General features: G+C 34.8%; 1 protein-coding gene across 3 annotated transcripts in view; it reads right to left on the bottom strand.

Moving 5' to 3' along the window:
- LOC143223349 (protein pinocchio-like) overlaps positions 1–15,595 on the bottom strand; it is a 52,248-nt gene that overhangs the window by 19,200 nt on the left and 17,453 nt on the right. Inside the window, exon 1 of one of the 3 annotated variants that reach the window (XM_076451233.1) lies at positions 386–528. The exons of the other annotated variants lie outside the window; for them this stretch is intronic. Coding sequence (XP_076307348.1) covers positions 386–407 — 22 coding nt within the window. The 5' untranslated portion in view covers positions 408–528. Of the gene's footprint in view, positions 1–385; positions 529–15,595 lie in introns of those variants that run through there. 3 annotated transcript variants of the gene reach the window in all.

Here is a 15,595-nt window from a genome sequence, read left to right as displayed (position 1 = left end):
AAAAATTAAGAAATTTTTTGTTTTCTTATTATGCACAAAGCTATACAAAGGGCTATCTGTGCTCTGCCCACCACGGATATTGAAATTCGGTTTCTAGTGCTTTAGATCCGCATATATATTTAAGAAGCATCACTATTGACATTTTTTTGTATTACATATAAAACAACTGCTCTGAATGACTGGGATATAGTCGAGGTACATTAAAGCTGGTCAAAAACACAATACAGATTATTCTATTAAAATTTCACGATTTAAACTTCCGATATTTGATATAGAGATACATAAACTATTTTGCAACGAGATTTAATGTATATTAAACCTCAGTAACATGATAAATCAAAACTTAACATGATAACAGCAGAATGAAGTAAAACATGCAACTTACCAAGATAACAATTACAGTTCATTCTGTTTAACTAAACAGGTTTCTCTCCAAAAGATTGAAATTCTTATTACTAAATAAACGCCACTTGTTCTCGCTTTATTTGGTTGGGAAATATTGCAAGATGGCACGTGATTAAATTATTACTCAACCATGCACTTTATCTTATTTATAAGACCTTGAAAACATAACATACGTTACGTAACTTACCAGAGTCAGTTTTCGCTATTTTGTGAAAGGGGTAAAAAACCCTATCAAATACGCTAACTTTAAGGGTAGAGGTGGGAGATTGTTTTCATATCGTATATGTTTAACAATCCTTTCTTTGTACCCTAGCAATAATTCAGAACATTTTGTTTTAAAAAATGATAACAATGAAACTTCAACGACACGCATCACATAGAGACTTCTGAATATTTTATTATAATCTAACACGCACTGTATTGAATGTATTTACACACGTACATGTAGAATTGCTTTATTTTTGTTCTATAACATGCAGTTGTTTATGTACGCCTATATCAGTGACTGCTCTCTCTCTTTTCTTTTTAACACCTTTAACAGGTAACACCGATAGCATCCAATTGGAACCGATAAATTCACCTAGATAAACTATTAAATTTGAAAGATATACTTGGTTGATTTTCACATATAATTTGCTCTGGATTATATGAAATAATACCGAAAATGAGCAGAGAAAATGTTCTGACTGTGCTAACAAATAGTACGCTAACAATTCGGTATTTAAAATGGCTTAAAATAGATAGAGTAATTTTGTCAAAGTAGTAGATGTTTAAGGAACCTTGGTGGCAACAATGTAGTTCATAATATATAATAGCCAGAAGTTCGGGTCACTTCCAGATTAACAAAGAAAAAGAAAAGGAGGGAATCTTCAATAGCCGAGACAGTTGAAATTAGAGTAAATTAAACAACGAGACTTTTCCCTCCTTTTTATTAGTTGTATTTTGTTTGCCAGCAATATCCGATTCAATTTTATTTCTCAAAAGGATCTTTAAAAGCCTACTCTAAAATGAAATTATTTTAGGCAAGATTAGAGTCGAAACCTGTAATTAGATTAAAGAGGTCAAGAAATGATGGAGCTATGAGCTAGAAGTTTGCACTTGGAAAACAAAACTCACAGCTCGTTCTCTTAAGCCGCTATGTCGCATCTAAACAAAAGAAAAAGTGGAGATGCACTAGCTTATTCACAGTAGTGAAAGTTAAAAATTTAAGAAATTGTACCCCAGTGGCATGTCTGCAGACAATTAACCTACCGTGTCGTTTTGTGCTTAACATCAAACAAGTTTATTTCAGAATTTACGGCGGCATCTATCGGTCAAAACACTAAACGTATTAAGCTTGATTATCAGTCATCAGAGTACAAAGCCTCAATCAACATCAAAACAACCTTGGTAAATGGGTTAAACAAGGTCGTTATACAAATATATATATATATATAAACTTGTAAATAAATACATTAAACTGGTGATAGTCAAAATATTCAATTTCGTTAATTAACCCGCAAAGAACTATTTGTCATATTAATGTGATATTCTAGTAATATGTGTTGGTTTTATTAATGAGTCTTGGTATAGCTTAAGAACAATTACGAGATAATTCAGTGTGTTTGGTATGTAAAGTCGACTTCATCTCGAGAGGGCCTGGCATGACCAGGAGGGTTAAGGCGTTCGACTCGAAATCTGAGGATTGCGGGTTCGAATCTCCGTCGCACCAAACATGCTCGCTCTTTCAGCCGTGGGAGCGTTATAATGTTACAGTCAATCCCACTATTTGTTAGTAAAAGAGTAGCCCAAGAATTGGTGATGGGTGGCGATGACTAGTTGCCTTTCCTCTAGTCTTACACTGCTAAATTAGGAACGGCTAGTGCAGATAGCCCTCGTGCGGCTTTGCGCGAAATTCAATTCAAACCAAACCATCTCGATAGATTCCCTTCGGTGGACTCAGCAGATATCCTGATGTGGCTTTGCTATAAGAAAAAACATACGCACATCTCGAGAGATATAAACAGATACACAGTTTATAAACAATCATCAAATGTAAAATGACGGCCCCCTTACTTAGGGATGATCTGTTGTTGACATTCCTATTATGTTTATTCTAGTCTTGTAGTATATTTAGTTTTAACGACAAATACTTTGGTTTTGCAAGAAAATTATGCAACAGCGATTAAGCAATGGCCGTAAACTTCCGCTATGTTCAAGGTTACCAGATAACGTACCTACTACGTATATGTGTGTGTAGATATAACTATATTATTCATATAAAAGTATGAACTTGTCGGATCCTGATAAGTTATCCACATGTTCTTTGTATGATTTTTTTATAGAAAAATTTTCCTTTATGCAATTTATTGGATTCGGTTGGGCCTTCGAATTCTTGTCTCATGAAGTTACTTTATGCTAAGCCAATTTTTCATGTAAAAGTTTTCATTTTTCTATTCATCACCATATGTTAGATTTAGTGTAAAGTAGCGTCATATTTCAATTTATATCACCCTATATTTCACTTTTGCATCAGCACTAAAAAAATATGTATTGGTAAAACAGAATAATTCCATTAGTTACCCTCTTTTGACGTAGTTAAAGGTTACCAAGTCAATGCTTTATTGCTTATAAAAAAAATGAAAAACAGAAATAAATGTTTTATACAAAATATTCAACAAATATGACCATGTCCAAAGACTAATAAATAACAGATATTGACGAAAAAGATGTGAGATATGGTGGTATAAGATGTTGAATCTCACGTGACTACTCCTAAAAAAACCAGAAAAGTGGGTTTTTACATTTTTTTGTGTTGTCATAACACGTATCACGTGATTTTGGTGAGACAAAACAAAGATGTTACTGAAATGAAAATGTTTTGGTTTACATTTCTTGCAAAGCTCGCTACACAGCTCCCTAATTTAACAGTGAAAGCCTAGAGGAAAGGCAGCGACTCATCACCACCCACCGCCAACTGTTGAGCTACTCTTTTACTAACGAATAGCAGGAGTGAACGTCACCTTATAGCGCTCCTACGGCTGAAAGAGCATGTTTAGTGCAAAGGGGATTCGAACCTGCAACTCTCAGATTTCGAGTCAAGCATTCTAATCACTTGTTCGTGCCGGGTCGTGAAATTTAATAGATACACGAACTAGCTTGAGTGGTTATATCTTAACAATTTATGTCTCAAGATGCATGAAATGTCTTGAGACGTGTTTGGAAATAGGTAGCACTAAAGTTGAAAATTAGCAAACATATGGATATTTTTTACAAGTAGTGGTATAAATGGTGGGGGAAGAGAGTCAATCAGATGAACAAACATACCCAAATAAACGCAATGTGTCAACTGTAAATACTGTCAAACCTAAAGAACTCAAAATTAGAGGAATTTGTAAGTGTTTTTACCATCACACACAGAAGTGTTTGAGGAGGTAGTGTATTTAAACACTCGGGCCCGGTATGGCCAAGCGTGTTAAGGCATACGACTTGTAATCTGAGGGTCGCGGGTTCGCATCCTGGTCGCGCCAAACATGCTCGCCCTCCCAGCCGTGGGGGCGTTATAATGTGACGGTCAATCCCACTATTCGTTGGTAAAAGAGTAGCCCAAGAGTTGGCGGTGGGTGGTGATGACTGCTTGTCTTCCCTCTAGTCTTACACTACTAAATTAGGGACGGCTAGCACAGATAGCCCTCGAGTAGCTTTGTGCGAAATTCCAAAACAAACAAACAAATTTAAACACCTACGATTTTAAATTAAATCTTTCCTTCAAGCTGTAGTTGGTGACAGATGTATTTACATTTTCGACTGTATTATTATCTATACTACAACATGCGTCAATAAACGTAATCAGTTATCTTGAGTATCACAAATATTACGGCAATTCATCAAATTATTCCGAAAACGTAGATTTTTATTATTTGAAGTTATTTAAAGAATTTTCCTGTGCTATATTAAAAACATTAATGCAGTTATGAAACTAAATAGAAGACTTGTCGTGAACTAGACGTGATTAACGTGAATTTCAGAGCTCATAGTTCGCGAACCATTGTCGCAAAAAAAATAATCCTTTCCATATTTTGGGGCCGAGGGCACACTATAAAAATGGATACAAATTCCTACTATTTGGTCAGATAAGAGTAACCCAAGAGCTGGCGGTAAATAGTATTGACTAGCTAACTGTATTTCCTTTATCTATTCAAAATCTGAAATGATTATATACAGATAATTCCTTCTGTAGCTTTTCGCAAATATTCTGAAAGAAACGAAACGATAATGGTATGGGAAATAAAATATGAAATTTAAAAATGACATTTTAAATTTGAATAACGAAAATCACAGGACTTTTGAGATAAGAATGATTTTTTAATAAACCTGCTAACTTCGGGCTGTTGAGGTTTATAAACAAGTTAAACTGATATTACAATGATGTTGTTGAGAGGTAAAGACTGATTAATGCTCGAAAAGTTAATACTTGGTGAAGCTCATGGGTATCTTCTTGTTGTTTTTAAGCTAAAAGAGTTAACATTTGGTGGAGCTCATGGGTATCTTCTTGTTGTTTTTAAGCTAGAAGGGTTAACATTTGATGTAACTCATGGGTGTCTTCTTTGTTGTATTTAAGCTAAAAGAGTTAACATTTGGTGGAGCTCATTGGTATCTTTTTTGTTGTTTTTAAGCTAAAAGAGTTAACATTTGGTGGAGCTCATGGGTATCTTCTTGTTGTTTTTAAGCTAGAAGGGTTAACATTTGGTGTAACTCGTGGGTGTCTTCTTTGTTGTTTTTAAGCTAAAAGAGTTAACATTTGGTGAGCTCATGGGTATCTTCTTGTTGTTTTTAAGCTAGAAGGGTTAACATTTGGTGTAACTCATGGGTATCTTCTTGTTGTTTTTAAGCTAGAAGGGTTAACATTTGGTGTAACTCATGGGTGTCTTCTTTGTTGTTTTTAAGCTATAAGAGTTAAAATTTGGTAGGGCATATAGGTGTCGTTTTATTTTTAACGATAGAAGAGTTAACGTTTCTTGAAGCTAATGGATGTCTTTTTTGTTTTCGGAAAACTAAAGATAAAAACAAAACGTAATCACATCTGCAGATCAAATCACGTAACTGGCTGGAATGTGCATCAGAACGATCTTTTTGTTAAACTATGTGGTAGGGTGTTCAGGGTATTTACAACGTACTAGTCTTTCCATTTTTTGTGCTGTCTCAGTGAACAATGTCAAAAGTTACTCCACATTACGCAAGTGGTGATTTTGAACTGCCATAAAATTGTTGTTAGTTTCTATAAACTATTCTGGTGCTGTAAAAATTACAAAGCTACACAATAATTTAAATGTGCTCCGCCAATTGCGGGTATCAAAACTAGAGATTAGCGTTACACGCCCACAAAATTTGTCACTGAGCCACTGAAGGATTAGGGTTTGAATTTCGGCAAAAACAACAACAAAAAACAGTGAGGTACACAAATGTGGAGAGGGAACATTAGGAAATCTGTGACACATAACCACATTAAGAACAACATAATATGGTGTATCTGCATATTTCGTAAAAAAATCAGTCGATAGGAACGATCTTTCACCGACTCGGACATATTCGAGATGCTTATCATAATTTAGGACTAATTCAAATCAAATTTTCTCTCACGAACGAATTACGTATCAAATAGAATATGGAAGAGGATCGTAGTTATATGTATCAAAAACAGAAAAGAAAAAAAGAAATATAATAATTTTTTATCCGTGTGAGGTTTTACAATGAAGTGTAGGCCTGGCATGTCCAGGTGAATAAGGCACTCGAATCGTAATCTGAGGGTCGCTTGTTGGAATCCCCGTCACACCAAACATGCTCGCCCTTTCAGTCATTCAGGCGTTATAACGTGACAATCAATCCCACTGTTCTTTGGTAAAAGAGTAGCCCAAGAGTTGGCGGTGGGTGGTGATGACTTGCTGCCTTCCCTCTTGTCTTACCCTGCTAAATTAGGGACGGCTAGCGCAGATAGCCCTCGTATAGCTTTGCCTGAAATTCAAAAACAACTAAACAAACGGAACCTCCTATTGGTTCATCCAGGATATTTCTGATTGTGTTTGTGGCATGTGACCTCGTGTACCACTAGCGAACTATTCAATGGACGTTCTTTGTCTTTAAATTGAGAGAAGCCTTTTTAACCTATGCACTGCTTTAAAGACACATTTTAATTGAATTTAAGCTTATAAATGATTGATGATTTTCTTTTTAATCATATATTAAATAGCGCTTAAGTAGAATATGATTAAATTTGCATCATTCCTTAGAAAACAAAACTTAAAAATCAGATGGGGCTATTGAGTTTTTCGGTTGTAAAGCAGAAACGGATAACAGCTTCTTAGCTTTTATTTAATGTTCATCAACCTTTGCTTCAAAAACTTTGCTTTAATTTTCTTATATTTTAAACGCTCTGTCAAACAGTGTTTTAATCACACTTTCTTTACAGATTCAAAGAGCGACACTTCCAAAATGGAAATAAAGTACACAAAAATAGGTTCATGATTCGTTTTAGTGGTAAGTATACCATGAATTTCTAAGAACGAAAATTTGTAATTCTGTTGATTTTCAAAAGTAAACTTTTTTAACAAGCTTACTAGGACGAATCGGAATAATGAGAAAAGCAAGAAAAAGAATTGTATCTAAACAGATAATAAACAGAAAGTGTTTAGTTTTATTGCTCATATTCAAGATATTAAAAAAGTGCGCTACTAATCACTATTCAAACGTTTGTTTGTTTATGTCCGCCACTGGAATTGAGCCACGGATTTTAGCGTTGTAAAAACGTAAACATTCCGCTGTCCCATCGGCGAACGTTTGTTTGTTTTTGGAATTTCGTGCAAATCTACACGAGGGCTATCTGCGCTAGCCGTCCCTAATTTAACAGTGTAAGACTAGAGAGAAGGTAAGCTAGTGATCACCACCCACCGCCACTCTCTTGAGCTACAATGTTACTAACGAATAGTGGGATTGACCGTACATTCTAACACCCCCACAGCTGATAGGTCGAGCATGTTTGGTGCGACGGGGATTCGAACCCGCGACCCTAAGATTACCAGTCGAACGCCTACACTTTCAATGTATCAGTAGATGGCGCCACGTAGACTATTAAATACATATTGAGGTTTTGAAATTTAACAAGTATTTTACCCAGAACTTTCCACAACCGATGTATCTAGAACAACACGACAATAACCAACTCTTAGATACTGCGAATGTCTATGGCAGAATAATCTATATCTATACTAGTTGTCAAAAATATTTTTAGAAAATACTTTTCTCCGATTTTCCATATTTTCAATGATCATGTGAACGTTTTTAGAATGTTTTAAGACAAGATGATTAACAGTATGTTATAGGTATTTATTTATTACATATACATACTCACAAATATCACTATTAGTAATATTAACAATTTTAAGTTAATTTCTCTAAATGAGCCCGAAAATTTAGTGGCAATTTTTCACGTCATTATAAGAAAATTTATAAATTTTATTTACCTGTGACTAAGTACGTAAGAAAACATAATGCAGAGAGTGTTGTTAATTAAATTAAATTAAATTGATTAAAAGTAGCTTGTTAAATTATATAAAGCAGACAATAACTAAAATGACGAAGACCAGGGCTGCCCTCTATTGGCACTTTTCTATATTACCTGTCTTACTAAACAAAACTATTTTGGTTTAAACAATTTTATTAGACTTAACAGCAAAGTTGTGAACGCTAGTATACCAAATACAGATAAAACCCGAGTACCCCCGATTATTCTATTTTCTAAATTTTGTCATCTGTAAACGTATAAAATATCTATGCTCCACTGCAGAGTTTAAGGGAACCTCATGACTGACAAAGGCCCCAATGGTCTGAACACGTTTCTCCTGTATAATAATTACTTCTATAGGTATCCCAAACCAAAATCAACAAAGTTTGAATATCCATTCATGGTACTTGAGCACGTGAGTCAAGTTTGGTTTCGCTGGCTTGTCAGTGGTGGGAGTATCAACTGAATTTCAAAGGGAGATGGGGAGAGGGAGCAGGATGTCATTTTTGAGTTCAGCGAGCCTGTAAACCTACTACTTGACATCATCCAAATGCATTTTGGTCACCCCTTTGATACCCCAAATAATAATAAGAAAAAGGTATGGGCTACGCTTCAGAAATAGACACCTCCAGTGCATCTGGCAACTTTGTTCCTGTCAGCTCTAAAACTGTGAGAGAAGCTTGCACACAAACAAATCCATAAGAGCATATATGCCTGAATTTCAGAGCAACAGAAATTTACCATTTTACACTTTGAACTTTTATTGAGTACACCTACACGTAAACTTTTGCTGTTATTACGTAAAGCTGCGAAATGGGCTACTTTCGTCGTTGGAGTTCCAAATTTCACCACATAATCCCTAAACTTACTGCTGAGATTTGGGAAATTTCCACGCAAACAGTAAATCACAAATAATTCACATCGTTCAAGATATACACTTAAACTTGTTATACGCAACATTGGCGAACACGTATAACTATGTAGTAGTCGTCCTAGTTTCAAACCTCCACCTTTTTTTGTACTAGCAGATGAGTGAATAGGGACGGTCCTAATAAAATTGTTTGCTTTGCTTTTGAATTTCGCACAAAGCTACACGAGGGCTATCTGTGCTAGTCGTCCCTAATTTAGCAGTGTAAGACCAGAGCAGTGGTTACCAACCAGAGGTGCGAGATAGCGTTCCAGGGGAGTGCGAGATAACATTTGTTTTGGCCACCTTCACCTTTATTCTCAAATAAATAATTACTGTGAGGGGTGCGAGAACATATTAAAATTTTTTAGGGGTGCGGGGCATAAAAAAGGTTGGGAACCACTGGTCACTAGAGGGAAGGCAGCTAGTCATCATCACCCACCGCTACCACTCGGACTACTCCTTAACTAGCTAATAAGGGAATTGACCGTCACATTATAACGTTCCCACGGTTGAAAGGGTGATAATGTTTCGTGTGATAGGGATTCGAACCCGAGACCCTTGGGTTACGAATCGAGCTCCTTAACCGCCAGGTCATGCCGGTCCCCGTCCTAATAGACAATATCAATTTAATTTAAATACCCTATTCTAAAACTCGAGAATATTTAATGAAAATTAAAACATTTGGGAAAAGTCTATCTTCAATTCGCAGATTAAATACTTTTAATATAAACTTAAAAGCAGTCAGAATACTACAAAAAGTTGTAACTTTTATGAAACCATGGGGTGACACCTTCCAAATGTTTCCACTGTTACTCATAATAAGAAATACTATAAAATTGTGTTGTTTTTTTCGAAGAAAATGAATTATAAGATCAGTGAGCACAGAAAAACCATTTTATGAATGAAATCGTCCTTGCATTATTTTCTGTTTTCGTTTGTTTTGAATTTCGTACAAAGCTACACGAGAACTATTCAGTAGTGATATACAATAGGGAAGACAGCAAGTAAAGATCACCTACCGATAACTGTTGGGCTACTTTTTTACTTAATTAGTAGTGGGATTGACCGTTACATTATAACGGCCCTCATTGCTGAAAGGGAGAGCATGCTCACTGAAAAGGATTTGAATCCGCAACACTAAGACTATGAGTGCAATTCTATGAGTTTCATATTGCTGAAACGATACAATTAAGTAGACCATTTTGACCTTTTAGTCAAAATTTCAACTGACCTGAACAAGGCATTATTAAGCAATAAGTTGCTGACTTGCTGGACCTATAAATGACCTGGGAATGGAACACCAATACAAAACATACATACACACGTGTGAAAATGCAATTCAAGCCCTTTTAAATTCATATTTGCACGAGCAGCAACCTTTTCACATTTTTTTCTAATAAAAGACTTGACTGCTACAAAACATGGCGACCCAGAGAACCAGCAATGTGACTTCACAGCCACGTTTTTTTCAACTAGTATATTAGATGTGTATTGATATACAGGGTGGGCTAATTAGCTGTACGATTCAGAACAATTTAATTTTCTCTATTACTCTAAAACAACCAATAAATTTGGTGTCAGTTGTTTTCGTAATATATTTTTAATACCAATCGTTCAGTAAATTTTGTCCCACATTTTTAAAAATGTTTTTGTGAACTGTTAATTATTTTAACTGTTACCAAAATATCACTTCCAAAGTGTCGTTATTTGCAAAATTCTATGCCATTCACTTGAGAATTGTATCTCATAAGCAGACGTGTATTTTTCAAAATAGGAGGCGGTTGGGGAAAGAGCAGAAAGTAATTTATCATATTTAACATTTTGGTCAGTTCAATATTCAAACAATGTCCCAATGGGAATACATCTATTAACAATAACATCAACGTATCTAAATTACTCACAACTGAATTAACCCTGAATCGTGACGTACAGTAGCTAAGCTCAAAGTTAAAATTAACTTGAAACGTGATGTGAAATAGCCTGACTCGACGTTAAAACATGGAACGTAACGTGAAGTAATTTATCTCGAATATTATGTTAACACTCAGCTGTACAAGAAATAATTTATTGCTTCAAACTACGTAACTTAAGTATTTACTTTAACACATTATCTTTACATACTTTCAACTGTAACGCTCTCTCCTGTTTCTTTTACTAGTTTTAACTTTCTTGTTTTATAGATCCGTGTACAGAAGTTAAAAGTGTTGTTCTTTTAAACAGAAATATGTAAATCTTGCGCAAGTCACACCTTAAGTATAACGTGCTTTCAATTTGGAGTTCAAAATGTCAAATACATCTTTATTACCGTAAAGGTAGAAATGGGCTGGTTTGTATTTAACTCGGCTCATGTATATTGAGACTAGACTGGTCGCTGTCTACATATGCATCACAAACATTCGTGACGACCATTCTAAAACGCGCATATATGTATGTATATATTACTATTATCTATTTTAATCATAGGTATAAAAACCGATGTGCATGAATTGTTAGGTTTAACTTACCCACACCCCACCAACGTATAAAATTTAATTGCAGTAATATGGGTCAAGGTTTCCCGGTAGTTTAATTCAAGTTGGCAATTCTATTTCAAACCCACAATAATAAAAAACAGAGGTTTAGGCGCAACGTATTCAACTATCATCTTTTTATTATACTTATAGAGCAAATTAACATCTCTAAATGTTCTTGGCAACAGATAGATTAAATATATCAAAATGAAAGCCAATTACAAGCATCGAAATTTGTTCAACAGATTAATTTAAAAATGAATATAAAGAAAACAGTAATATCAATAGACTTCAGTGGTTAGTTCAAGAGCACGAGCTACATAAAATTAGATTACTTGTGCATTCAAAAATCACGCAAAGCTATTATTTATAACTAAATGCTAAATCATAATGATATGATATTTTATATCCTTTAGTGATTTAAAAATCCATAAGGGGGTTCTAATACTGTCCTGTAAATTGAACCATAACTAGCAAAGCTCCATATCAAAATTATTTGCATCTATAGTAATAGGAATTAGAACGGAACGTGTGTTTAAGCACAGATTATTTCGTGATAGCGGATGCGTACAATTAGGCTTAACTACAATAAAATCAGGCCTTACAGTGATGCAATGTTTTGAGTGACTGAGGTCTCCAATAATACTTAAAGTTAACAGCATGTAACACATTTTAATATTACACACCACAATCTCATATAATTTTACAAACAAAAAGTAGCATTATTGTTGCTACGAATTACTTTCAAAAACTTCATATCATTCATAGAAAGTTAATAAGTAACTTGAAGTAATCATGCGTTACTAATAACTTTCGTTGCGATCAGTCATTGGAAGAATTACCGCAATATTAAATTAGATTTTGACCAACTACAGTGTTTAACAATAGATGTCGCATGTGTAGTTAAGACACGATGAAAACGGAAGTTTCATTTTTTATAAATAACGTACAGGGAGGAATAAAACACTCCAATTGCAAAAAAAAATTAGGATAATTTGCTATTTAAAAATAAAAAAATAAATATATTACAATTTAAGGAAAACAACTAGATACGGAATGGAAGTTTGATGGAAATTAAGAACAAATTACATGAAGAGCTATCTGTGCTCTGGTCACCACGGGTACCGAAACCTGGTTTCTAGCGTTGTGAGTTCGCAGTTACAACCGTGCCCCTGGTGGGCGGAAAAGAAGAAAAAATATCCAATAAATAAATATATGAGAATATTTTACACAAGTATTGTCGACAAGATAGCCTTGGTGTCTCTATTCAAACACACACATAGCATCATAATGGAAACAAGTACAATACACAGTTACGTACCAGCATAGCTACTTCAGCAAATGTCACACCCCAAAACGCCCGCAAAAATATTTCACCGGTGCAGTTTTATGCCTCGAGTCCAAACCAAAAAACCGTTTTTCTCCTATAGGCTTTGTTTGTTTGTTTCGCGGAAAAATCGGGCCCTAAAGCCGGCAACTTTCACCATTAAATATATATAGGAAAACCTAATATCCTCCTTACAACTAGGCCAACGGTAAATGCCAAAGTATCTGTAATTCAAAAACGTGTAATGGGACCAAACCACAAAACAGTGTAACGGTTGAAAAGTCACTATACTTGTAACAAGAAGAAGAAACCAGCAGCTATTCATTACGTCACCCAGTGTTTTAGAACTTGTTGTCTTGTGGTTTATGTATGCCGTTTTTGTTTGGGTTATGTCAAACAAGCATTAGAAGCACACAGAAAAGTTTTCATTTTCCACCTCACGAAGCAGTCTATGGACGTACTGTTAATATTTTAAAACTAGCATTTTAGTAAAAATTTTCGTTTGTTTTCTCTTTTTTTTTGCATTGATACACGTTTCAAAACTTTAAAAGCTCTACGATCAAACTAATTTGACCTGATAAGTTTTAATATTTAACTAAATGAGATACTAGACATGTTTCTAATAATCTATAACAAAGTTGTCCGTCTGTCAAGAAAATTACGTCAGAAATTGTTGGGAGGAAACGACTGAAACAGTTTCTCTGACATTTGCCAAAGGAACTTAGGTGGACCACTAAAGATCAAGTTTAAATGGTTAAACAATCAGATGAAAGGTTCGAGTTTGGAATTTATTAAAAATTTATACTACGTCAAGCTGGTGACAAATAAGTAACGCTTAATGTTAGGCGTAACACCTTTGTTAATCGGCAGTACTCAGTAGACATGCAAGGCGAATGGTGCATAAGCACAGCGTTCCGACATCAAAAAACTAGGAGAGGGTACGTTGCTTGGTAGAATATATAATACACTGAAAGACATTTCTTTGAATTTGTAATAAAATTTGAACATTTTCAAACTTTTTAGAAAAGCAAGACTATTAAACAGTTATTAGATTTTCTTATATCTAGAGAGCATCTCACTTTTGATGCTATGCAACGATTTTAAAGACGAACTTTGACCTCTATAACTGTGCGCATTGGCACGTGAATAAGATTTTGAACCTTGAACTTTAAGAAACGGATATTGCCTTTACTGATTACGAATCTATATTACCGAATTATCTACGTTACCACCGTACGTTTTCTGTTGACATTCTATAAGGATCTAGCTGATCTATAATTTTTGTAGTGATCAGGCCATTGGCACATTGTCATTTCTAGAATGGTTTGGGAACATGCGTCCCAGAACATTTTTGAAAATTTAATGTTATAAGATTAATCTTAAGCCAGTTTAACTACAAATACAGCATGACGTAATGTACTGAATTAAAGGAAGCAACTTTTAATACACAAGTTGTAACTACCATGAAAATGTGGTCAGGCCTGATCGCTTCCTACTGCCCTAAAATTTATCTTGAATTATCACACTATTACACATGATCACACGAGAACGTTAGAGAAAATCCTGGCGAGATAGTTATTTTGGGGCAAAGTCATATCAATTTATAAAGTCACAACATAAATAACATTTGAATTTGTGTGAAAATTGGTAAATTCAACACAACCTACGAAACACATGTACTAGTTAAGAATTAAACGTTTTGAAAACGAGAGAGGCCCCTGCCCTTCTACTTTATTGCACGAGCTGCAAAAAATTAAACGTAAGTGAATTTCGAACATGTTTATTTTGATGAATGAGACTAACAACAGGAATAATTCAGACACTGCTAGTTTCTATGACGTCACGATATTACTCTGTGTGATGTGTGGTGTTTTTACTCATTACATGATGTATGAGAATCCATATAGTATCTTATAGGAGGAAAAGTGTGTGTGCATAAACTAGATAAAACTGCAAGAGCACATTAGTACACCGTTTACACCGGACATTTCAGTCCAGCTACAGCTGGTGAAATACGTTGAAACTTGAAATACTTATTAAAATACGAAGTTCACTAGTTCAGCTGAGGCGAGCGATTAAAGACTATATTTATAACAAGCTGAAGACCAGACTTGTGTGATAATAAAAAAATACTGAGTGAAAATACTCAAACTGTAATATTCTCTACTTATAAAACTTTTTAAAAGTTCAAGACAGATGGTTGAACTTGCACATTCTGAGTAAACAGGATGCGCCAACCTTATTGTTGAATACAAAACAAGACAAAAGGCAGATTCAGTCCACGAGAAACTCTTCAACATATGCGACGTCTGTCTTGGTCAATTTATCAATATGGCCTTGAAATAATGTGATTAACATAAGGGTCGCGTGAATGCTCACAAGCCTGATACTTCCTGTTCTTTTTATGGACGCGATTACTGGATTATCGTTGCATTGGTTTAATGCTATGAGAATAAATCTTGCACTATTTTAACTACAAATACTGCATACACACAACGTAATGTATTGAATAAAATGACGCAAGTATAAATACGCAAGATGTAGATATATCAGGTCATCCTATAAGTAATGTCCGAAAATTTAATACAGAAAGTGTATCATCATTTCTGTCTTTAGAAGGTTTTAATGACTAAAATATGTAGTAAGACGTGTATAAAAATGTTCAGACAAATAAAAGAAACTAACTCAACTCCACTTTTTTTTAGATCATTAATCAATTAAACCCATATGAAGATGGATGTGTCTGAGGAGCGCATCAGGCATATAATGCTTTATGAGTTTAGAAAAGGCAGCAGTGCAGAAGAAACTACACGAAACATTCAAGGCGTTTATGGTACAGAAAATGTCGAAAGTAATTTCAGAAGTTCAAATCAGGTGACTACAGCTTAAGTGCTTAAGATTGTGCT

This window comes from Tachypleus tridentatus, chromosome 8 (assembly GCF_004210375.1).
Source record: "Tachypleus tridentatus isolate NWPU-2018 chromosome 8, ASM421037v1, whole genome shotgun sequence".
Taxonomy (NCBI): domain Eukaryota; kingdom Metazoa; phylum Arthropoda; class Merostomata; order Xiphosura; family Limulidae; genus Tachypleus; species Tachypleus tridentatus.
This window is presented reverse-complemented; position numbering and strand designations above follow the sequence as displayed.